Source organism: Rhea pennata, chromosome 3, assembly GCF_028389875.1.
Source record: "Rhea pennata isolate bPtePen1 chromosome 3, bPtePen1.pri, whole genome shotgun sequence".
Taxonomy (NCBI): domain Eukaryota; kingdom Metazoa; phylum Chordata; class Aves; order Rheiformes; family Rheidae; genus Rhea; species Rhea pennata.
The window spans coordinates 96861009-96887459 of NC_084665.1; the positions used below are offsets into that span (position 1 = coordinate 96861009).

Consider the following 26451-nt stretch of genomic DNA (forward strand, 5'->3'; position numbering starts at 1 on the left):
TTATGTAAACATATGGTACACAACATCTAAGGCGAGGTCTCATTAGGACTACCATCACTGACTTAAATCTCCACTTTTGGTGGAAATATCTTGAATCTAGGTCATGCTTGACTTTTTCCGGGGTTGGCACTTTGGTAATTCACAATTCACTCTCCTTTCCAACTTAGGAACCCCTAGCTTGTAGGAACTTGTTGCACAAGCTTTAATATTAATATAATTTATGGTGGTAAAAATTCACATGGAGAGAACAAGAGTCATCTAAACATATATCAAACTTCTTTACTAATGTTAAACTCAATAGATAAAGAAGGGTTTGTACCTACATGTAGATTAGTCAGGAATGTTGAGCCACTGAAAAAAACTAACAAATAATATTTTTCTGGTGTTGCTTTACATAAATTATACCAATTGTTCTGCTTATAAAAGACATTACCTGCCAGTTATTTAATCACCTTTTGAATTAATTTATACTATATGGTCTGTTAGCTTTCAGGGAAAGGAACTGTTAAAGCAATTGTACTTTATAAAAAGGTTCCCTATGCTCCTCACATAATCAGGCTCAACTACCATATAATCTCCTGCTGACCCTCATAATTTTTCAGTGGTGAACGAGATGTGGCTCAGCTTCATTACAAGGTATAAATGATATTTTCATGTATGTCACTAGGGCATTCTCTTGGCCCGTGGAAGCTTGGAGTTCAGCGATGGCGAAACCTAAACCAAGGCAAGTGCGAACAACAAGGATTTCTTTAACTGAAGTTAGGACAATCCAAATGAGTCAGATGTGTCTTCAGTATGCATTTTCAGGGAGCTTAAGTGCTGTGAGGCCTGTTTTCTGCGTTTCAAATGGCATCAGTCAAAGATAAACACCTAAATTGTCACTTCATCAAATCCAGAATATACAGTCCAGGTTCACCTGGACTGCTCTCCCAAACCTCGGTGGCTAAATTGTACCCAGGCGGCACTTTAAGCACTTAAAAGCTTTGCTGTATCTGATACCGAAGCTGTTTCTGCTGCAAGAGCACTAGCTTTTTAATACACTCCAGTGGAGTCTCAGTGATGCACTGCTTCAGAAACAAATCAATATCAAGTGGAAACTTCTCTCACTCTAGCCTAAGTGATTTAGACTAATAGAATGGAAAAGATCAGAGGTCCTGGGTTGTTTCACTACATTGTTCAGAGCAGCACGTAGAAAACAGTGGAATGAAACCGTAGCAAGCCATATTTCATAGCCATTAGAAAAACAACCATGTCCATTAGGAACTAGAAAACAAAACAGAAAACAACTCAGAGACAGACATTGGGGAACCATTTCATCTTCCGTGTAAATAGCTGTCTTTAACAGATGTTACTGACTCTGGTGATCATAGTTATTCATCCTCCCTGATTTGGGTAGCACCTTATCATGAACTGGTGTGAAAAACAACTTCTGTAGCTAGGATAACATAAAGTACATGCGTTAGTGCTGCTGCACTTGAAGCAAACTGAATTCTTGAACGAGCTGCCAGCTCCCCTTCACGCTGCCAGGCAACACAAACTTGTTCTCAGAACATTCTTGCGTAAAAAAATATTACAATGTACAGATGTGAGAGAAGGCATTTTTCTGTAAGCTTTGCATTAATTGCAGTTTATTGCTGTCCTATGATATTAGCTGTGGAATACCACCACTTCATAAAACAAGCATAGCAACATCATCTGCAAGCTAAAAGCTATGCTGGGCTGTGATGACTTCACACTGATTTCTGCTGAAGAGACAGTGAAGCTAGCTACTTCCCACTAAGTCTCCAAGTTAAAAGGCCAGAATGCCTTTTCCAGACCTGCCTGAGAACAGGCATTAAGCAGATGACATGCACTCTCCTGCTCAAGTACTGCCACCATTCTCTCTTCACACAGGATGCAGATAAGAAGGGAGAACTACACTGACCTATTTTTGAAGAAGCACAGGCATGAATGTTGAATAGACCACTATTGCATTTGGTCCCAACGCAGTTTTACCTTTTTTTGAAATGTTATCCTTACTCATTCACAACGGATTCACTCCATCTTACTCACTACTTCTATGCTTGGCTTTAAAAGGTCATCTTTTACCTGGGCAAATATTTCAAATGCAAAATCAAAAGGATGATTTCAGAAGAATTCTCTGAATTTTTGCTGCAGCCAGAAGTGAAACACAGCAAGTAATATAAATCAATGTAACGTTACATTTAAAATTTTTAAATTGGATTTCCTGAAGCAGATGGAAGGACCTTGCACGCAAAAAGTCAGATGACTACTCAAAGTCACTTTTATGAGATAAAGCTTTATTATATTTTATCATTTTCTCTACTTTTTAGTCTATTGGGATAAATAATCCTCAATTTTTAATGAATTGTTTCCATTGTCCTAATTTTGACAACTGCACAAAAACTAAGAACAATCTTAGCTTTTCTTGCTGGGCTATCTTTAGAGGTTTCATTCAGCAAGGGGATGGGAGGGGTCTGGTTGTGAGTTTTGCTGCTCCTCCCCCCTCCCCTTTGGATCGTTTTAGAATTTCAGTTCAGTTTTTTACATGAATATGTCTCCCAGTTATCTAATAACATTATAATAATAAATGATAAAAAGCATGGATTCTAACCACTTTATCCTCCTTTGGGAAAGCATCCAAGGAAGCAGAATAAAAAGAGAAAAGAAAAAAGAAGAGAAAAAGAACAAAGTAGGCAAGTATTAATAGGCAGATTTCAAAGAAATGCAATTCTAATAAACTCTCTACAAAGAGCTAAAAACATAAGTTTCCAAAAAAATGCTTTAAATAAAAAGATTATACCATTGCATATGTAGAAAACATAGTTCCCTCCCAAACAACATAGAAGTATGAACAATATAACAAGCACTATAGAAGTTACAAATGAATGGAAACTTTCACAGTTTCTGTGACTTGCAAAAGTAGATGAAAAATAATTAAAATAAGTTCAATTTCTTTCTGAGTAAAGATAAGCAGTCCTTGATATATTCCAATTAATATTATAACCTAATATATCAAAGTAAACAAGATTTTCACAGACTTGTTCTAATGATACCACCTGCAGGTGATACAATATAATGCATCCACTTAAAATACGAATATATCAAAATTACACCCATCACACCTACATGACTTTTTCAGAAAGTTAATTTAGCTTAAGTTAATGCACTCACAAGTACATCAGGCTTAGAGAAAGCTCCCAAAATAAAGATAAAATGGTATTTTTCGGAGTCATTTTGTTTTGGTCTATATGAAATTTCAGAAGCAATTATTCAGTTAAGTTTTAGCCCCCAAAAAATCAAAAGGCCATAAACTAGTTCTCTAGTGAATGTAATTATCTACAATAGATTTCATAATCACTTTTTACTGTACTTGTACAGATATAAAAAGGTGAGCTTCCCATACAAAAGACTGGCACCTTGAAGCCCTCTGCAGAAAGTTATCTCATCCCAAGACAGCTAACAAAGTATTCATACAGTAAAATGGTATTTGTAAAATGTTTTATAACACACCATGGTACTAGATGATGAGCCAAAAACAAACATTGGATAATGGCCTTCCAAATATAGAGCCTGCCAATGACGTACATGCAAATAGCCAGTTCCTCGTAATGGACTATCTGGATGGGGGCTACCCCAGGGCAGCCTGCAGTTTTGTGGACAGTTTCTGCAGCTAACTGCATACAAGTCAGAGGGAGAAAGACAAATTTCATCTGCCTTAAAGTGCGATACCTAATCCAGATTTATCTGCAGTTTCACTTTCAACCTAAATTAAAAATATACTGACATTACACTCTCAAGGTGGTAAGAGAGATTTTTTTTTCTTAATCAAAAGATGACAGATAAAAGGAATCTAAGAATATGCACGAAGAACGTTTTTAAAAGAGATACAAAATAAGAGTACAGTCAGAATTTCTCAATATGGAGTTTTAACTAAACATAAGTTTTTTTTTCTTTCATTCTAACCAAAACAAGAATGTTTTCTTCAAGCATCACTCAGAACAAACATATACTACACATTCTCTTATTTTAATTAACTAACTCTGTGAATCCTGCATCTCCACAATTATTAGACACATGATTCCCTTTATACCTACCTCATAACAAAGCGATAAATGAAATGTTCAAGCAAAATGAAGCATGAAATGATCAACTTAAGATGAACAAACTGTAGTTTGGCAATGCCAAGGAAGCTTTTTCTTAAGAGCACACATCAGAACACTTACATTGTTTGATCGTAGAGAGACACGACCTCCACATCGAGCACAAAACTTGGTCCGGCAATAAGAGCATAAATGGCCACAACCATCTGCAAACTTTGTTTTGTGACAGATTCCACATGTTGGAGCATCATCCTTGTGCTCTCCCTGGTAACGGCGGGCTTCTTCCCCTATCTTTCTTACTTGTTCTTTATAGCTTTCAAATTGCTGGTGCAACCTCCTGCATAGATGAGAAAAAAGTTTATATAGCACAAATGGAAGGAAACACAATTACTGTATATTTCTTTCTTCCAATTTATAACTAAGCCTAATATTCTTGTGCATTTCATCTCATATCAAATACCCACTGCATCTAGAAGACTGCAATAGGACAAATTTAAAAAGCTAACAGGCATATGTATTCATGTCAGATTTAGATGGTGAGAAAATCATTTCACTTGAACGGAAACTGATCTGAATATGCAAACCTGGTCAAAATTGCACAGCCCTAGTAAAATTATCTAATACATATAAAATAAAAGTTAAAATATAATTGCCTGAGCAAATCTGCCTTGTCTTTTAATCATCATTGTTATATCTATACAGCTGCTGTAATCAGAAATTATAGCCAAGCTTTAATTCCAGGGTCATGGTTTCCAAAATCTAAATTACTAACATATTTAGCTTAAAGATTCCAACAAGCATTCTAGTATCACACTAGCCATACGAGAATTTTTAAACAATTTTCTAAGTGAAATCTGCATCTTAATATTCTATAGCATTATAGAATAATCTCTTCTATTAGTATTGATAACAGAGATATGGGAGATTATTTAAGGTAAAACTCTGACCTGTCTCCTGTCCCTCATTACAGACATTTGTTTTAACTTAACTGGAGATGTATATAGGTGTATATAGGCGCATTAACACGTATACAGAATGCTAAGATGAAAACTGGTGTTCAGTGCGGATATTACTACAGGTACTGCTTATGCCTATTTGCTAGCGCCAGATTAGCCACAATGGCAACTACGTAATTTGTTATGAAGCAGAATTTTACTAAATGAAAAATTTCAGTCTTATTCCTTTATGGAGCTAATCTTCAAAATATGAACAAGCCATAAACACAGGTCTTATTCCTTTATAGAGCTAATCTTCAAAATATGAACAAGCCATAAACACAGAGTAGCTGTTCTCTTCCAGCTGCCCCAAATAACAAAACAGCCCAACAGTATGCCCACCAGTCAGCAACATTTCCTACTTCCCAGAAGAGCTGGCTTCTAATCCTGAGCTCAGGCATGAGAATTCACTCCTCTGTTCTCCACTTTTCCTTCTGTAAATCAGAAATAATGCTAATTTGACAATTAAAGATGAAATCCTTTATATTGCCATGATGTGAAGATCTACATTACTGTTATGTAACATTATTTCTGAGAAGAGTGTGTTCTCCTGCTTATTGCTATGAGATTTTGGCTGTAAGAGTGAAGCTTCACAGAGGAACCAATTAAAGGGCTAGCCACCTCCAAAAAGTGCAGACCAGCTCCTCTCCTGCTCCTTGGTGTGTGCTATTGCTGCTTCTTATGAACTGGTTTTGACATCCAACAAAAAAAAGAAAAAAAAAAAAAGAACCTGGGATCTGGTGAAGCCAGAAGTAGAAAGGAATAGAGGAGAGCAGGATTGCCCCTTTTGCAGCAGCTAGCTGGTAGATCATCCCAGTCATCATGTGAAATCTCACCTTACAGCTAAATTAAAAGGATTATATTTTGACTCTGTTAACTATTTACTATTGATGAAATCACACAGGAAATAAAATTTTCTTCAGGTGCACTGGGACAGTACTGCAACTCCTGAGATGGAGTTTTGTTGGCTTAAGTCAAGAGCTTGGGCATGCAGCACATAAGGGTACAGATAGGGTACATTTACAAATAAGTCTTTTCACCATACTATTTGAGAACTACAGACTCTTCCCCCACAATATTTTCAGATGTTGCATTAAATCTACATCTCCATGGATAACATTAAAAATCCATGAACAACTAAATAGCTTATTAATAGAAACACAGTCTTGAGTTTAATAAATGATAGGAGTAGGTGTATTGTCTATAGAAGTCTTGATCATATCTTTCATCTCCACCTGCTTTGAGCTACGTACTCCATTAATTAGCATTGAGATTCACACCATTTAACCAATGTATTTCTAGTAAGAGAATTCTACATTTGTACAGCAATTTCTTTTTCGGTGGTGGACTTGTTTTAAGACACAAGTAATCAGTGTTAGTCAGTCATACATAACCAATATTTCCCTTAAACACTCTTTTGGTGAAGTAGACAATTTTACTTTACAATGACAGTCAAGCTTAAAAAATGGTAATTAAATTTTACTAAGAGAAATCAGGATCGAATATACATACTCAATTTGGACAGGAATACCACTGCTCATAATTATATAAATCAATCAACTCTCACATTAAAAATAATGACTTTTTTGGGACACCACTCTTCTGAGGACATAGAAATAGTAAAAGGTGAAGCTAAGAAGACAAATATTCTATTCTCCCTCGCTACAAACATGACGTATTATGCTTAGTGCTTTATGCTAACGAAAAACTTGGCAGAAGTAGCAATTTTGTGTTGCTTTGTTTTTGTTCTGTTAACCTGCTCAAGAAACATCTGCAGTGTTGGTGAGACCAGGAAAGTGGGTCAAAAGAATTAGGCAAAATACTGAGGAAACTTAGTACCACATTATTGGATTACACGTATGATTACTATTCTTTAACAGCTACTTATTTAAAATGTATACAAAAAATGAAAATGTTCAGGAATGCATATATTAACCAGCTTAAAGAATATACTTACACAACAGAGAAGTCTGTAGGTAAATTTCTTATTACATCAAATGATTTATTCAAAAATGGAACCATGGAAACTAAATTTGTTTCTCCTTCACTGCAATAAGATACGCAAGCTCTGACTCTACTAATGCGGCAAAGGGAAGATAGCAGAAAACACTATACATGTTCCTTTTCCTTTTTCAATTAGGCAGCATATATTTGATCTTTTTTCTGATCTTGTATGAAGCTCAGAAAGTGTATTAATGCAGTGATATTTTGCCCTTCTGTGTGTACCAAAGGGCAGATGAATGTACAACCTACTAAGCAAAATTTAACTGAGAGCAGGTTTTACTTCTTCATAATGGTTATATATACTTATATATAAAAATGCATAATTTATATAATTTTATATAATATAAATATATAATAACAATATATTATTTATGTATACTTATAGTTGCTTAATGTTTATATATAAACATTACTTCCTAATAAATTTTTTATTTTTTCCATCAATGTTAAGAGCTGCAAACAAGTGCTTATCTTGCATGTTCATACTCTTCATTACTGAAGAAATCCTAACATTTTATCTTGAACAGGAATGGAATGAAAGAAAACAGCAGCAAACTTCAGGAGCCTGCACACAGGTTTATCTGAATGCTATTAGCTAATGTAGGAGATGAAGAGGTCATCAGAAGACGTGCTTCACTCTCCCAGGGTTTTTAGTTGATTAATTCATGCTATACACAGAGACAGAGTGCTGTAAGACAGCCAGTCCTTCAAATTATGCCTAATTTATGCTAAGCTGTAAATAACTGCTACTTTGTTTTGAATTAGTGAATGAACTTATCAACTCTAAGGGAAATCAAAGGAATTTTGGTCACCAGAATCTGTTATTTTCCAGTGTTGTAACATAAAACACATTTTTACAAAGCAGAAAGAGTCTATCCTGTGTGTGGTTCAACTACTTCTTTTGAAAGGTCTGAACCATCTTTCTTACCTTTCTGAGGAATGTCTGTGTTTTTGGCTGTTCTAAAAGGCAGCAGCAAAGTCTGTCTTAACTTCTCTTATATATACAGTCTTAGCTTATACAGAAGACTTAAATATTCTCTAGAGCAAAAAAAATCAGAATACCTATAGCACCTACAGGTTAGGTTAAACGCTTCATAATGGCATATAATGACATAAGAAATAGGGAAAACCTTTGGCAGATATGGATTCAACCCCCTCTCACAGGAAGAACCATAGGCTACTATGTAAGAAGAATATGTACATAAACTTAGGTCTTTTTTAATCAAGCACCCCAAAATTCAACTATACTACTCAGGTCAATGCCATAGCCAAAAAAGGGCGGTTTCCTCTCCCACCAGGCCTCCAATGACAAAGGAAAAATATAAAAAACCCTCATTCCCCTCTGCAAAAAAGAATACAACAAAAAGGTAGAGGAATCAATACTTATCCTTGATGATTCAGAACATATATAAGTCAACCTGAAGAAATTTAATAGAAATTTCACTTCAAAAGTGAGAAATACTACAGGAGGCAGAAGATGGCCAGAGGGAAAAATGCACTGAAACTGTACTTGTTTTAAAGTTTTTCATACACATCAGATCACAGGTTAAGTATAAAACGTAATTCATTCCCATTTTATACTACATATTCACAAATAAATTTTAAAGTCCCCTTCCAGGTGTGTTAAGTAACAATACCATAATAAACACAATTAAATTATTTATTTTTAAAATGTTGACAATAATAAAATTATACTTTGTTCTCACTGAAATACTAAGATTTATATTTGAAATTGGTATTTTCTACAGATTTCACTTTCCAATAACATTATTTTGTAAAAGCTTTTTGTTGTTGAGCTTTTTGGTGGTAGGGACTGTAACAGAGAGTATACAAAAGTTAATGATCATTCCTGTTACTTAATTTAAACGTCTTTGACTTGAAACTACTAATCTTTGATCCTATCCTAAAGAGAATCCATTCATTTATTTGTTCCTTAATATCTGATGGTTAAAAAATCCAAATTCTACCAACAGCTGTTGCATAAGAAAATCACTAAGGACTGTCAAAGATACAAAATCTGAACTCACTAGAAAAGTATTCATCCAGATATAAATGTAAGAAAAGGTTAAAACACTCCTGAGTTAAATAAAGCTTAAAATTAAGCTAACTTATTTATCTATATCTAATAAAATGTAAAATATTTTAATAATGTTGCTGAACTAAAAGCTCCTTCATTTTTTTCTGCATCATTCTAGCACATTTCTTGCTTCAAGAATAATGGACAAGTGTGATTTACCTTTTCTAATATATTATTGTTTCCACAGAGTAAAATGTATTACACTGGGAATCTCTAGGAGCACCTCTTTACAAAATTTTTTCTTGAAATTTCATCCTTCACTAGAAACACAGAAGTGCCTCTGCCTTTGGACCTGTTCAGACTACTAACAGCACAACCTGGTGGGCCAAGACTTCAGTACTACTCCTTCTCCTATTTTATAGTAAACCTGTTTACGAGGCAGGAAAGACCTCTCCACATATAGGATTAAAATAATTCTCCTCTTCATGAAAAATATCTCTGAATGCTGCAGTGCATTTGAGAACTTAGCACAGAGAAGTCAGGAAATTTGAACGACAGCTTCTTCCACCAACACTGTTGCTGCACTACACTTGTGCAGACCTCGCAACCACTCTTAACCTAATAGCTGCATCTCCATGAACTGGGTCTGTTGGTGAGAGTACTTGGTAATTCAGACTTAAACACGTGACACGTATGTGTGTGATCAAAGAAAGATCACACAAAGGGTGAAACTTTGGGCCCGTCAGATCTCATGATGAAAAAAAATGTATCTGCTGCTGCTAAAAGGGAGAGGCTGAGCGGCTGGGCAAGGTGCATCACGCCCCACGGCTGTGACTACATTTGGAGACTCTAGGTGCCAGCTGCAATACTTTACTGCAAGTGCATGGGACGTCAGCACCAGCACCGGCAGTAAGAAACAGGAAATAATACACAATTTTCAGGCCTACAGTGGAAGACTTAACCAGTTTTGTTTACAACATATATTGAGGTTTCGTGGGTTTTCTTTTTCCAAGAAAACTTGGTGAGTCCCTCTCTCCCCCTTTTTTTCACAGGCACTTCACAAAATGCTTCTGGAGCTGTATGTCATGGATGTATCACATTTTCATTTAAATTCACATTATTTCACATGACAGTGTAAACTGTTGATAAAAAATACTGATGTGCAGTTCTGCAAAGGTTTACTCATGTCTTCATGTGCTTATTAAAAACTGTAAGTCCTCAAGGACACTCATGTGTATAAGAACCTTATACACCTTAGCATTTCAGATAGCTTATTTATATCATTAGCTGAAGAGACAATGAATACTGAGATAATCTATAATACTTTCTGACCAGAAAACAGCATATCAACCCACACAGAAGATATCACTTCTATATTTTTCAATACATGTACACTGAAGAATCCAAAGCAACAAAATGGTGCACTTGCTTATGTATGATCTGTTTGCACAGATTTTCTAAAAATGTCGAAGATTTGGGTCACCCATATGTACATTTACATTTTAAATGATTTTGAAATGTAGTATGCAATTTTATGTCTCAATTACTTTAAATTCCAGCAGATGGCACCAAAGATCAATTTTCAGTCTGCCTTCCAGCTGAACTCAAATGATTTAATCTCATAATATTAACCATCAAATTTACTAAAATATAAATATTATTATACCTTGTCATGGGTACCTCTTAGTAGAAAAAGTGTCTTCTCCTAAGTGATACAGCCATAAGAAAGTATCTACTGGCACCTATAGCATATACGAAAAAAGTTCTTAAAAAATGCAGTACTTCACCCTGTTCATACATGCCATACATACACATAATGACACAGAGCACAATCTTTTTCATAAAATCACTGAAACTTTTATCTATTTCTATTCTTAGCATTCTTTTTTACATCAAATGAAACAATAAAATGTAGTTCAAGAATGAAAACTCTTTCTGTTTCTATGCATTTGCTTCTGTTGTAAGAGAAACACAAAGGACTCATTCTTTATTAACACGCTAGCAGCGTAACGGGTAGACGAAACACAAGAAGTTCAAGCACTTCTTGATGTTTAGGGTGTCTGTGCAGGCAGTTGTTAGATCTAAAAATTGTAGCCAAACTTTAAGTATGTATGTTGAAGGTGTGAGCTGAAAGCAGCCTCCTAAACTCCAGAAATACCTAGATGCCTGGCTTGCTCTGGGGCTCTGCAGCTTACCCTGTGCAGAAGGGCCTACAGGGAGCAGCAAGGCACCTAGTCTTTTGCCTGAGCCCCACCAGCATTTAACGAGGAAAAGCTGTCAAGTTGTGATGTGTTTAGGGAAAATGTACTTTAAACAACAAAGACAAGATAGGCAACCTCAGCAAGATGCAATTATTTGTCTAAACAAAGGGAAGTGAGGAGTTTATGGTGACTCTAGAACATGTTGACTAGAATAGCAGCTGAAGTTTAGTGAAGTCCAAATATACTTGCTGGTTACTTCATATGTGATCACATCACATTTAAGTGTGTTATTAAAATCTGTGTCCTTATGTATGTGGACAAGTAGGACAGATTTAGGTTGAACATTAACTAAATAATTCTAACTCTTCCATTTCCTGAGTACTTGACACAGAACGTTAATGCATTAGCATACTTAAGTCCGGGATCTTTCTGAATGTTTGGGGTGTGTTTCTGTTTTGCACGTATGATAACTGCTTTGGTGGCATTGTGAAGATCAAATAACTGCTGAATATATTCATATTGTAAAACATTGTACTTTAAGTGAATTTGAATATTCTTCTATTATTGCTATTGTTGTGCTGTCTTCTTATTCAATGTGAACTGTCATTTTAAGAGCAGGGTATAGCATTTGTCTGTAAAATATGCTTACAAGAGGTATGCAATACATGGAACTGTGTAAGTTGAAAAGAGGCACAACTGAATTAATAAACTGATCTTTAGAACAAAAAAGGCCTTATTTTTGCAAGAGTGATGTAAGCATTAAGCAAAGAACAGCAAATAAAGTGTTAAAACTTCCACATCTTGAAATGTGGAGGGTCTTTCCTTCCATGAACCTACTACTTCTACCCCTTCTCTGCTGTTACCAATTGTTAGATTTCTTACTTCTACCTAACTTTACCTAGCACCTCTCTGACCCTTCCCTATCCACATTTTCTGTAGATGTTCTTTCTTTCCTACACATTTTCCCTCATAAATATATCGATATCATAATAATAATTATTATATAGTATGTACCTGATAGCATATCTATATATAAATATACAGATGTATCTTATAACAAATTTTTAGTTGCCCTCAAAATCTCAGATTTTACCTGTCCTGAAGGTTCCTTCGTTCTCCTTGCTCATTCAACACATCATTATGGTTCCACTGAATTATTCCTTCAATTTGGTCTTTACCTTCTGCCTGTGACACTTTTCACCTCACCAGCTATCATCTAATCCTGTTGGGCATCAGCCCTTTCTTCCTCACATGCTGCTACTAAGGTTTTGTGATTTCCAGTTCACAATCTTGAAAGATTTCACATCTACTTTCAGAGAGCCAATTCCTTCCTGCCCCCCTTCATTAATATGTTTTCTTTTCTCCTTATTCTATGCTGTGTATCCATCCTGGTAGAAATTTCATAACTGGGACAAATTTCTCCAGTATATGGACAAACTTCTCAGTGGTACCATACTCCAAAACACCTTGACTTCATCAGTCTCTGTGCTGAGATCTCCTCTTTGTCTTCCTTCTTTTATTGGTATCAACACAAATTTGACCTTACTTATAATTCACAGGTACTTCACATATCTCCTCCTGTCCAGCTAAAGCATTTGGCCTAGATTTCCAATTCCTCTTATGGGTGACCTGTACATCCAGCTCCACAAACTAAAACAGAGATCTCCACGTACCCCCAGCAAGTCCTAAGATCCTATTGCCTCTCTTGTGACTGCTAACACCACCTCCATCACGCCTGCTATTCAGAACATCGTAACTATTGTGTCACATTGGATTCAGACCTATCTAAAGCTTCAACTCAAAATGCTATGTAAGTCTTGAAGATTATTCTGAAAAATAAATAAAACAAAGTTTAACATCTATCTAGCATCAGCTCATACATCAATTCGTTTTCTCGCCAGTGCAAGCTTGTCCTGCTGGTAGTGTCTGATCAGAATCCTGCAACAAATATCATTTTAAAATTCATTTTACTTCTCTCTTTGTATTCCTCCAATGAGCCCCCTTTTCTACTGCATTAAACATAAGCAGCTTATCTTCCTCCTCAAAGAGTTTCATAGCCTATTCCTACCTTACCTATCATTTCTCATTCAGCCCTGAGAATTCAACTGACACTTCTGCTGGAAGACCAGATCACCTCATCCATCTGTCAAATTTTCAAACAAAGACCTTTGTGTTTTTCTCGTTGTTGCCCAAAACTTGGGCAGTATTATCAACAAAACCACTACATTATCCTCCTTCAAACTTTCCTTTGCCTTGATGTCTACAAAGATCTGGAAAAAAATGAAGCTAAGGCATTTACTCATCAGACCAGACCATCCCTTGTCTGCCTGTATTATTTTAGTATTATTTGCTTAATACACACAATGCAAGCTGCCCCTACGGTAAAGACTGCCTTTTCTTCTGTATCTGTAAAATCCCTCCCTTAGAAATGTTATAGTCTATGACAAAGGCTTCTAGGTAATATGGTAATACAAATACCCCAACATTATATCGAAATTCACAAAGTTACTTTTTGTGCTTCTTTTTAATAATTTTGTGATTCTAGCCATCTGCTTTCTGGTTTCTAAGCATTCAGACAATATATTCATTCATACTTTTCCCTGCGTCTATGAGGAACAAAATGTTTTTAATAAATGTTGATACCGTCCTATATGCACATGATTCTAGGAACTAAGACTAGAATATTCTGGGAAACAGGACTGCTATAACCATACAGCATTTCATTATGAGACTCATGATAAAGTTTAGAGTTGTCCAAGACCATTCAGGGATTGCAGATTGGAGTTCAGACCAGGCCAGCCTAGTTGGAATTAAAAGTTGTTCAAAGCTAATGGCTGTTTATGTTCTCTGTATAAATTACGTTAGGTCTTAATTCCAATCTCCTCATTGTAATCTCTTATTGTGCATGTACTAACTAGCAGCATCATAACAAGCCTGTACAGACTAAGGAAAAAAGTCCCACTCCTTGGTTAGAAAGTCCCCTTCCTCATCACATCAGATCTGAGGTACACCGGCAAAACCGTGTGGGCTGCTGCTTTGTAGATAGAACAGAAAAGGTTTTATTCACAGGGCTGTTATCTAGTGTCTTTTCACGAACACTAAATTCACACAGTAATTTTCAAGCTAAAATTTTACTGAGTGCAGCTTATTTGCAAGCATATAAATGAACTCATTAAATAACTTGCATAAAGTGTCATTTTTCAGGTTCCTATTTTCACTGACTTAAATAAAAGTACAGCTCCTTATGCTTTATGAAAACTGTGTGTAGAAAAGCTTCTGTCTCAAAAGTTAAAGTCTAATTTTTTATTAAAAGTCTCAGTAGCATTAGGATTTTTAATTTTGGAGTGAAAAATGTTAAGTTTCAACAGTGAAGAACTATTTAGAATTTGAATTTTTTAACAGGCCAAAAATTTTTAAACAAGACTGAGTGAGAAGGGAAAGAGCACATTTCAACTCAATATTGCTCTATTCTGACTATACCTCAGGACCTAGAGCCCTTGTACTCTTGGGAACCTTTCTGCCCCCTTCCTTGCCTTTGTTAAGGAGTATAAGTCCTTCCATCTGATCACTGTTGTGAGGTGGGATACGATAGATATGAAAGATGTCAGTCATTCCTGCCAGGTGGTGAGGGAACTATAAATTATTGAGATCACAGAAGGGTGGAAGGGGCTCCGACTGGTTGCATTAGAGAAGGAAAGCCCTGTCAAAAGAGGCCACAGCAGCAGGAAATCCAACATTTTAGACTGGCCATAAGACCAGGTTTCACATGAAGCTCCTCAAGTAAGCTTCAGCCTTTGGAGCAAAAATGAGTACTATTGACTTTGAAGATGTTCGTGAGTTAAAAGAATAGAAAGAAATATGATGGTGAGCTGGAAGTGGTGGCAGGAAGCTACCACTCTGTCTTCCACAGACCAGAAAAGGAAGTAGCTTCACTAATCTAACAATTTTCTAGTATTATCTAAATAAAATTTGTAATTACACTGACCATAAAGTAATTACACTGTCCAAATTTAGTGACACGAGGTAAGCTTACTTACTTACACATAATGAAGTCTTATCCGGCGGGTGAGTTTGCATATAGTTCCACATGAACCCATTATTCATAAAATACATAAATTCATAAAACACTTCACACCAGGCCCTCTGAAAAGAGCATACTTTAAACACTGCAAACAACATTCATAATCATTAGTGGCTTCTTGGCTCATATCTGAATATCAAATTCAACAAATCATTCTTTTCTGAAACCAAGGAAATGACAATATGTACAGCATACATTACCTTAACTTTGGTTTCCCGAAACCTATCTGTAACATGCATAATGCCACTGTGCTTTAGGGCAGCAATTGATTTGATACTGCACTGCAGAAATCACACAGTACTTCCTAAATATTCAACCCTCCTATTCCTTTTACTATCCTGTTTCAACCATGGTGTGTCTACCCTAACAGCTAATATTTAAACTTCACATACTCATCATCAGTCCCATGGATCATAAGTCCCAGGGCTAGACTCCTTTCTCATCTGACTACTGCCAGTTTCCCAGGCTAGAAGATTCCTATGTCCTACTACAGTCAATTCAGCACCTCTCTAAAACAGCAGTTAACAGGTGTATGAAGGTACATGCACTGGTATCAAGCAGAGGATACATATTTCTATACATTTGCCTTATTCTTGTACTCTTCCCTGGGTAGCCCCAATAGGCCACTGTTCTTGTTGGGTCTCCTCTTGAGATGAGGTGTCAGTCTACCTCTAATACAACTGAAGAACCCTTCCTAAAGGATGGAGCTAAACACTACCACTGCCACCCAAAGAACTGGAAGAAAACAATCGTGAGAGTCAAAGAATGAAAAAAAGGAGTGGGCTAAGAACAGAAGAGACAACTGTAAAAAATAGTTCATTGCAGGGGACATCAAGCAGAGCATCCCCGAAATCATGCATTGCTTCCCAAAGACCTCCACAGAGTTAGCAGACTACTCAACAACATTTTGGCCAGATACGCAGTAGGATACAGAAGGCCCCAAAGGCACCAGGATCCGCTCTGTCAGGCTTCCTCTTCCTCATACTCTAAATGGTGAGTTTGACTTGGGCCAACAGAAGGGTGATAAGATAGTCTTGTTAGCTGCCAGTGCTTTAGCCTTGGGTCTTACCCAGTAGGGGTTTGGTTTTTTATACACTTCATACCTCTGTAGACAGCCTCAACCATCCCAGTCACCTCACACAACCATCACAAGTCTGCCACACGCTGCATTTTTTAATCTCTTCACCATGCAGGACAGCAATTCTCACACAGACTATGCAGCAGGAGATCAGTTGGTTTGCTCTGAATGGTTATTACCAGCTCCAGAGCTCAAAAAAGTTGCAAGAGTTCACACACCTTAATGTTAGTGGCCTGAATTTTACTGAAGGTAAGCACCTAAACAGTTATGAAAATACCACTGTGTTACAGTCCTCCTCTTACTGAATTGTTAAACAAGCATTCAGGGCCAAACACTATCCACCTAATAAACACAGGAGCTATAAATGTATTAATCTTTTCAAATATTTTCCTCATACATCAAATTTGCAGAACTAAATGAATTGTCAGTATTCGTGCAAAAACTACTTTAGAAAAAAACAGCTATGATAACTAAAGAACAGCAACATTTACACAACTACACAATAACCAGTCTACAGAACTGAATGAGGTTAGATAGGACCAAAGGAAAAAAATCTGAGCCCATACAACTGCATTAATGCTTCTGGGTAAAACAAAAGAAGCAGCAGAAGGTAGGAATAACAAGGTGAGGAAGATGCTGGTAACACACTTACTGCAGCAGCAGGGCCAGCTTGAACTGCTCCTGCAACAGAACTGTCAGAAATGAGTGTTTTAAGAAATAAACTGACACTTTTCAAGGTGTAAACTTGTTGGTATGAGACTTCAGCTATCTGGGATATGTGCCTCTTGGGGGAAAAAAAGGGGTAAATCCTATTGAAAAACAAAATATACTTAAAATTTAACAAGATTTTATTTTTAAAGGCAAATTTCAGTTCTCTACAATTTGTCAGATCAACAGTTTCCATAAGTGAGATCCACTGTAAACAGGGAGCTGAGAAATCTTTCCTATGTGCTGCCTATCAGCATGATCAAACCACAACAAGGAAACCATCTTCCATCATCTCTGCAATTCTGAAAATCCTTACACAATTTAACTTCTGCGAAACTGTGATTACTGACAACGGAGATTAGAAGTCCTCTCTTCTTCCCCCAGTTATTTTAGAGGCAAAAAATCTATTCCGCCAGTAAATAGGAAATGCAGAATTCAGCATTTAAATAAGTCTTAGTCAGTTTAAAAATAAAATATCAAGTCTTATTTTGACATCAGGAGAAGAGTGCTAAAAATATGGTAACCATGGTTAATTCACCTTATTCTTTCAGTGAAATGTTTTCATTCTCTGTGCTTTCCTTTTATAGAGTAACAGATGAATTGTTTCAGTACAGGTGTATGAGAAAAAGCAAAGATCCCAAAGATACCCAGCTATACTAGTACAATCTGGGAGACTACAAGGCATTACACTCCTTTTACACTCAAGTACTCCATTTGCAGATACTAGTAAAATTTTCAAACACAGTTGGGTACAAAAAAAAAAATATATGTTAGATACAAGCTACTTTTATAAAACCTTTCTGAAAATGTCTAGATGAAAGTTACTTAAATAAAATTTCATCAGGATGCAAAGGGAAACCAATTTCTTTCTTTCCTAGCCAAACCAACGTCTTAATTTGAAATTTTCTTAGAGCAACATGAAACAACAGTGTTCATAAAATAATGGTGCCTGAACACGTTTGGGAATCAAAAGCACTGATTAGCTGGTGAGGAGGTAATGATCTATAATACTGAGTACTAAATCACTCAGTGAGTTTTTTGTTGCTGGTACTGAATCACACTGAACCAACAGCTGTAAATAAGTGTGGAAAGAATGAATGCAAATACCAACAGAATACGATCACTTTAAAAATAGGTAAAAACTGCTACATTATCTTGGGTGAATTTTTACCTTTTTTTCTTTATTATTGCTTTAGCAGCTAATAAGAAGTCTAGTATTGTAACTGGACATAAGAGGTGGAATATTTTAGCTACTCAGTCATTTTTTTCCTTATCAACTGCCTAAGTGCTATTTTCATTTTCCTCATTTGCCTACATCACTGCACCTTTCTTAACACCATGTTCTCCTTCTCACATAGTATAAAACACACAGAAAACACGTTTCCTGAATGAGCTGATCTATATCAGGTGGTGATGGTGTAATACTGCTTTAACCCCACTACTTCATTGAAAGAAACACAAATTGGTATTTGCAGCAGTAGAGTAAATAATCTCTGGGCAGCACAGGAAATTTCTCCAGTAAAACTGTTTTTTGAAGTAGCTCTGCCATAAAATGTCCCTTCAAATACATTAAATCAATGACTAAAGAACAGCTTGATTTATTTTCTCTTCAAAAGTATTGGCTTCATTTTATAATGGAATATAAACATCATTTCTTTAATGTGAAATTCACCTAAATCACATTTTCTGTACAAAAAAAAAATTAACCTCTTTTCAGAGTGAAGCAAAAGAGATCTACTAAATAAAGAAATACCGTTCTGTTCAATTTATTGAATTTAAGACACTCACATAAAACGCTAAAGGACGTGTTTTTCTCTAAGGATGGATATCACATGGCTCCCCCCAAAAGTCACTATGAGAGATGTCACAGTCATAAGGCATGATATGGTCCCTGCAAATATTTTGAATAATTTGACAGACAGCTTTGAGGACAAGATCTAAGATGGAAAAGGTATCGAAAGAGGGTCAACTAGAAGACAGGCCAGTATGTTTTGAATCAGGTGGAACTTCCTAAAATTAAATGGAAGTATATGAAGGAAATCTTCAACTGCTTTAAAGGAAAAGGAAATGCCCTTAGAACTGAGTGTCCAAAAGAAGCTATCAACAGAACAGAGCAGCTTTTCCGAATGAGCACGAATACTACATGGAGCAATGCTACATAATGCATTTAAACATCCTTCCCTTTTCCAGTCAAGATTATCTCAGCCTTCAAGATTCAACTTTTCACTAAAGTGACACCAGCCAGAGCCAGGGAGATCTGCGACATGGTAGGGCTTTTCACTTTTGTCTTCTTTGGCTGGTTGCTTGGTTTTACACCTGAGGTAAAGGTGACCCGGGCACCATTTGCATAATCCTTGTATTTTAGTTGATGTTGATTATTCTTCTCCTTGCCAGACCAACACAAATGCTGAAGAAAATGAATCTGTGTGGAATGCCGTATGTTAGGGCTACCTAAAGGCATATTATAAAAGATACAAATTAAATTCCTACAGGAAAGAATAGAGACAATTTTGGTTACTGCTCATTTTGTTTCACACTTTCTCCATTCCTCTGCTTATGCACAAGCACCATCATTGAAGTTAGTGAATTAACATCTTGAGTAGGAACTGCAAAAGTGGACTTATAAATTACGTCAGATTGACAGTATGTAACTGTAGGTATCTGAAACAGAAGATGTATGCAAAAGTTCCGGCTGAATGACAAAATTCCACAAAGTTATATTGTGGCGGAGTCTCTCTACAGATTTGAAAAAAAGAGAGCAGGGACAAGAGCTGGTCAAGTAACCAACCAGCCGTAACATACTAAACAAAATAACTGAAGCTACTGTAAAATGTAAAGTACAAAAAGCCTTAAATAGGGGTAGAGGCAGGGAAGGAACATACATGATAGAAAAGCTAAGAGCTAAGAGCTAAGAGCAGTACAATTAAAGCAGAGGTAAAAAAGATGAATGAAAATCTGAAGGAACAGTTTTTAAAAGGACAGCATGAATTTGCACCTATGCAAAATCACATATACAGACACCAGTATTTAATGATCTTCTTCTGAATATAGAACTAGCAGCAGCTGTATATATTAATGAAACAATACATGAGAAATATAGAAAATAAAATACACTCCATTTATCTGACCAAACAATATTAGTTAGTAGCGTCACTAATTTCAGCAGGGCAAATCACTAACACAGAATTTGTCCTGATCAACCAAGGTACCTACAACAGAGACAGTCCAAATTTGTGAATGGCAGAACTGCAACAAACACATCATTAGAGACAACCACTTAGACGTCTTTGGAGATCAGCTCTCACTTATTGTCAGTTGCACTTTTGCTATATGCACTTTTAAGCTGTTAAATCAGCTTGGAAAATCCCAAGCATGACAATATCCAGGAAAATTGCAGAAGATGATCACAGGATGTTACTGCTTCGTAATGTGTACACATATGTGAAAGATTTTGTTGTTCTCTGTCCCTAACAATATGCTATAGGAAACACAAGCTTATGAACATCTATTTTTAAATTTACAAATACCTGGCAAGTTGTGTTGTGATCCAAGATTTGTGCATCTTAAAACTGAATGTTTTTCATTCTCCTCTGAATGAAAAACTCATCATGCCTAATACTACAAATGTTGCTGCAGGCTCCTCTACCGCTGAATCAATGATGCAAACATTTTTCATGCTATCTTACCCCCAAATTTAATTACATCAAGACAGCTGACAAAGTGATTTTTTGGTGTCAATATCATGAGAAATTTAAATACTGGATTCAAATGGTATCAGCCATCATTAATGTCAATACTTGCAAATCATAATGGATTTCTTCCTTCAAACTAGTTTCAAGAATAGTTACTCAGTGTACCCTAATAAAATTGCAGTTGGCAACTAGAGTAAGAATTGACCCTGTTATTCTCTGAGAATATTGTTTTTGTTAAAATCACACAGTGGGTAAAGATGCTTAAACACATTACAGTCTGCTACTAACAGTGCAATACCCACAAACCAAAAAGCCCCTCAGAGCTGCAGTACATCAATTCAGTCAGCTGGCACCTGTTAATAAGTTTGGAAAGTTGAGAGACATGGACACTGGTTCAATATAACAGGAAATTACTGTGGAGCAATTCTTATTAAGACAGCCTTCTGAAATAGTCTTTCTCATAGATGAATTTGAAAAAAAATCTGAGTATTTCTGGCATTTTTGTTAAACAGATGATAGGTATCAGATGGCAATACAGGGTGAGCAGCAAAAATATGACAAAGCACAGTGGTCTGTAAGCAGAGCAAAGCTACTGAAATTGTAACTACCATATGGTGGTAACAAACAGGACACATGCAAAACAGGAAAAAATTTCACAGTGAGGGGTGTGATAAAAGCCAGCAAGATGCAGAACAAAAAATATGACAATAGGACTGCAAGAACAGCAAGCGGTAATAACATTTTTTATTAATTATATTCAACTGAGTCGCAGTATGTACAGTATATCTCCTACCTAAAAATAATTTAAACAGCCTTGCTGAGAGCATCTCTAATTTATCATCCTGTTCACCTTCCTTTAAAATATCCTTATTACAAAGAACAACCCAAAAAAAAGGTTCATGCATCTATTTTAAATATACCATCACTATATCTGAACACAAGACAATGATTAAACTTGTCCCTTCATTCTTCGGGATGCCAAAGCAAACACAAATGAAAAGCTGATGGCATTTTAGTCAATTAAAAAATTAGAAAAGGAGAACATTCACAGGTTTTATGTTTTAAGCACAGTATATAGTAAAATTTAAAATTTCAAGGCTTTTCATATTTCTAATTTATTTTACTTTCTTTCTTTATTATATTCTCTAGTGAGGTTAAATATTTTTTTCAATGATACTATTTGAGAAAGAAAAGCCATAATGCATTCTCTCTACATTTTTATTACCTCTTTCTTCCCTGAAATATCACTGTTCATAACTGCATTAAGTGAATTGTCTTGAGCTTGAAGTTATTCTCAGTAGAAAAATGGAACCTCTTTTGTTGTGAGAATCATTGCTTCTTGATGCTCACTGAGAATGCAGAAGCTAAGAATTAATCAGTGTTAACAAAGAATTATTCTGCAAAACTCTCTTGTCTGATGAAATTATTGAGTAAAACATATGAGTCGGAAATTACTACAAACTATTTTTTTCATTTTAACTAAACCTTTACAATGAGGCCTATAGAAAAACATGACATCTAATTTCAGGATTTTTTTCTCCTTTCTTTTGTATTTTCTATCAACTGTTCGATTAACTCCCAAGCTTACTATTTATGTCAGAACTCTTCCCAAAAGTTACTCCCATAAATGAATTTACACACCCCTGAGTACTGCCGGTTTAAATTCTATTTAGGTAGTAGATGTACTGTACTTTGGCTAGCTAAAGCAAAACAGGATGGATTTTTTTTTCCTGTCATAACACATATTGGAAAATTATAATAAGGACAACACATCAGAGGGACACCAAGAGGAATGCTTCAGTAACCGAGTGCCCATTGATCACTTGCACCTAGCACAGCCACTAGGATTCTCCTGAGTAGCCATACCAGTCATAGGTATGGTGAGAAGGAAAGTTTCTGCCAATGGATTTTTCATTTAAGTCCTGACAGAACCACCCCAGGGTTGATATTTTTTTAAAAATAATAATACCCTAAATGATATTTAGGGGAATGAGCATCATTTGAAAAACACTGCACAAAATCTACTGACTTGTTTCATGATTCTGTGTGCCACTCTGAAAAATCCATAAGTTTGGCACAGAGATATTTTTTCCAAAGGTTTTCCCTGGTTAATGTAGTTCTAACTACTCTACACCGGTTCTCACAACAGCCCATTAAGCAGGGTGCGCTGATAGAGCTTTAGGTTCCTAGATTATTTTTGACTGCCGCAGGAGTCCACAGGTTGGCGAGCAATCACATGCAACAAGGTCAGCCCTCAAGAATATTTGGTCCGCTGCCACAGAAAACTCCAAGTACAAATTTGGCATTCTAGTCTAGCTGTTTCAGTAGAAAAATCACTGATATTCTTCAGAATACTTGGCTCTAACCATGGTGTTAGTCTCCTAGCTATTCACTAGCAGAAAAAGGCATTTTAGAGATGTTTCCCTTTGGTTAGCCCTTTGAATAGTCAAAAGCAGTGAGGATTCGAAGTGCCCATCATGGCTCAGTATTTTCTTAACCTCAAATGAGATTTCCAAATAGAGCTATGTGTAAAGGAAGAATATCATTCTTTTACACTAGGGTTTCTTCAATATTTCTATGCTATTTCTTGAGGCAGCAGCCTCTGCTAATCTAAGCAGAGTCCTTGTGTTTTTGGTGATGACTTGTCCTTCTGCCAAATTCACAGATTTTTCACAATCAAACAGAACCATCATAAAATGAGCCCACTGTTTTGTAGTCCAGCTCTTTGCCATGTTTCTTAAAAGGCACTCACTCCCTTTATTTGGGGTGCATGATGTAAATCCACAGCTATTTGGATGTGTCAAGAGTGGTTGAGTGGCATTTTTATCCAGCATGTTGCACAACTCTAAAAGCTGAATAGAATGACAAAGTGATGCTACAGAAGTACCTAAAGTGAGACCTTTCAAAGCAGAGGATGAAGCGGTCTAATCTCTGGGAAAACCCAGTGGAACAACTAAAGAACTCCTTTCATCAGCTATAATCCAACTAAACTGGTGGGATTCAACTAGCCACTGGTGCATTTCTGAAGTAGAAACGGAGAGCCTGGGAGGCTTCATGAAAATTTCTGGAGCTTATGAGTAGTATAAATATTGATATTTTTCTATGATTCAAAGAAAATTACCTATCAAGCCATCTCTGCATTGTTCAATGGCTTGGTTTGAAGCCAGAATAGCAAGGAGAGGAGTTGGGTCCAGAACACTGACAATATTTGGTCATGTTATTGATGTGGCCTCGTCTCAGTGAGCTTCCCAAAAAATTGGAAGTTAGGTACAATTAGCCAGACAGACCTGTCATGCTGAATGTTGGTTCATGATGAATCTGGCATATTTTATGAAAGGCAGCACTTTTCCAACCTGGAGACAGATAAGGAATAAGTATCTCTGCATAGCAGAAACTCTCCTCTTCCTCAGCATCTCAAGCAATTGCAAGGATTATCAAGATGATAACCTGAATATCTTGGTGTGTGCAGTATTATGTGAATGTTCCAAAATGAAGGAGATAAAACATTCTGCTAGGACAGCGCTACTGTCTCTGATAGTTTAGGAGGACTTGTGTTAGGATATGATACACTAACAGATTTCTTCACCTCTTCTGTGATGAAGAGTGAGGATATATATCTATATTTATACTGGATTTATCTGCTTGTGCTCACTGTCACTATAATTTATTTATGTCACAGGTCATTAGAAGACCAAAATATGTATCAGGAAGATCAAAAAGAAGCAGGCTATTACAAACTCAAATATCAATGTCTCTCGGTAAGGAATCTGAACAGTAGTCCACTATATATCCTATTTCATAAGCTTTTGTTAGCTGAAGTCACCTAGGGGATAATTCTGTGCTTCATACGAGTCCTTCAGTCAAGCCATTACACATTTATTGTTTGGAGAAAAAAATTACTGATTTCAGCCTGGAGGAGTCTGGAAGCAAGGTTTTATACCCTGTCTCAGTACTTCACTGATTACTAGGGACTTATGACTGGTATGTACAACTGATGAGTAAGAAATCATGGGCTGGTTGGGACCATTATATTGGAAATATTATCAGTACATATGTTGAAATATATTAAAACATCAAGCCTGGGAAGTTGTCTTTACTACATCATAAAACATGTAAATTAGTTCCTTTTGAAAACCTACTCCTGACTGAGAAAGATGCACAATACGAGCCCATTAACTCCCTTCTAACATGCTGCCATAAAAATCTTAAAGAACTGAGAAAAAGACCTTATATCTAACTTTTATAAACAAGTCTCAAAATGTCCTCAAACTCTCTTGCTCCCCGTTAGAAAAAAAAACAGAAACAAAACCAAAAACAAATGACCTAAGTCCAAAAACTCAGGAAGCATAAAAATTGTGTTTCTACAGGATCTGAAGTTGTATATCCATTAACTTTAAGATAAGAAGTACATCTTTCTGAATACTGAGAGAAGATCGCCATCTCCTAGGTGAATCACATTTACAGCTAAAATGCCTTACTTCCAAGGACATTCATTTCAGATCTCATTCCTCAGTGCTTACTGTGCTTTTCACCACTAGATTAAAAAGCTTTTAGTGGTAGACAGTGTATATGTATGAAAGTGTTTATGTTTTATAATCAAGTCACCTCTTGATCTCCTGTGTGATAAACTCAAGATTGAGATCTCTAAATCCTCCACTGCAAAGTATTTTCTTTAGCATCTGGAACATTTTTGTGGTTATTAACTGTATCTTTTGTGCCCTTTCAAAATGCTGTAAAAACATAGTGGCCTGAGAATATAGTATCATTGCTTTATGCTTTTTACCAATGCCATATTACAAATGGCTAGGATGAACATCAGGCTCATAAGCCCCCATTTGAATATTAGGACTACATCAGAAGTCATGTAAAACTACAGAAGTTCCCCAATACTCCAATATTTAACAAAGAAAAAAGTCAACCAGTCTGCAACCAAGTCTTCTAGTCTTCTTTTGTGCAAGTAACTAATTATCTCTAGCAGGTGTTGTCTGATATCCTCTTTGCTATCAAAATAGACAATACTTCTTCATCCTCCTAAGATGCAGGTACATATTTTTATTTCTTTTCACATATAAATGGAAACATTTATTGAATCCTTTTCTCCTTTACTAGCAATACTTTTATTTGCATCTGAAAATGGGTCTATATCTTCCTTTGGGTATCTTCTGTCCAAAATGCATTTCCCAAGCAACTTCCTCCTAACCACCACTCTGCCAGCTATGGACTTTTTCCTTAACACCCCTTACCACTTCTCTGTACTTCATAGCTTCTGATTTCAAACAGTTTTTATCTGTGTTTACGATGAATAAACATTAATGAGTAAAGGCAACTGGAATTGTATCATCATGGGCAACTCAGCTAGGTTAGCTATGTAAAATATCATCTTCCTCATAACATATTCCATATTAAACATGCCAGGACACTGTTTAATGCAAATAAAGTAAAGTTTCAGAGTATTATATTAGTCTTCTTATTTTTGAGAAATGCTAAACATATTGCCCTATTTTCTCCTTTCTATTTTCTAAACAGTTGCTTAAAATCTTTCCAGCAGCTTTTATTCAGTAAGTATATTTCA

The 26451-nt window shown here is 36.1% G+C and overlaps 1 protein-coding gene across 1 annotated transcript in view; it reads right to left on the minus strand.

Moving 5' to 3' along the window:
* Nucleotides 1-2578: 2578 nt before the first annotated feature.
* The window catches only part of LOC134138905 (regulating synaptic membrane exocytosis protein 1-like), a 128319-nt gene continuing 104446 nt past the window's right edge, over nt 2579-26451 (minus strand). The window contains exons 2-3 of the mRNA XM_062573094.1: nt 4227-4440; nt 2579-2626 (exon numbers count right to left, since the gene is read on the minus strand). Of these exons, the coding sequence (XP_062429078.1) occupies nt 2579-2626; nt 4227-4440 (262 nt within the window). The remainder of the gene's footprint in view (nt 2627-4226; nt 4441-26451) is intronic.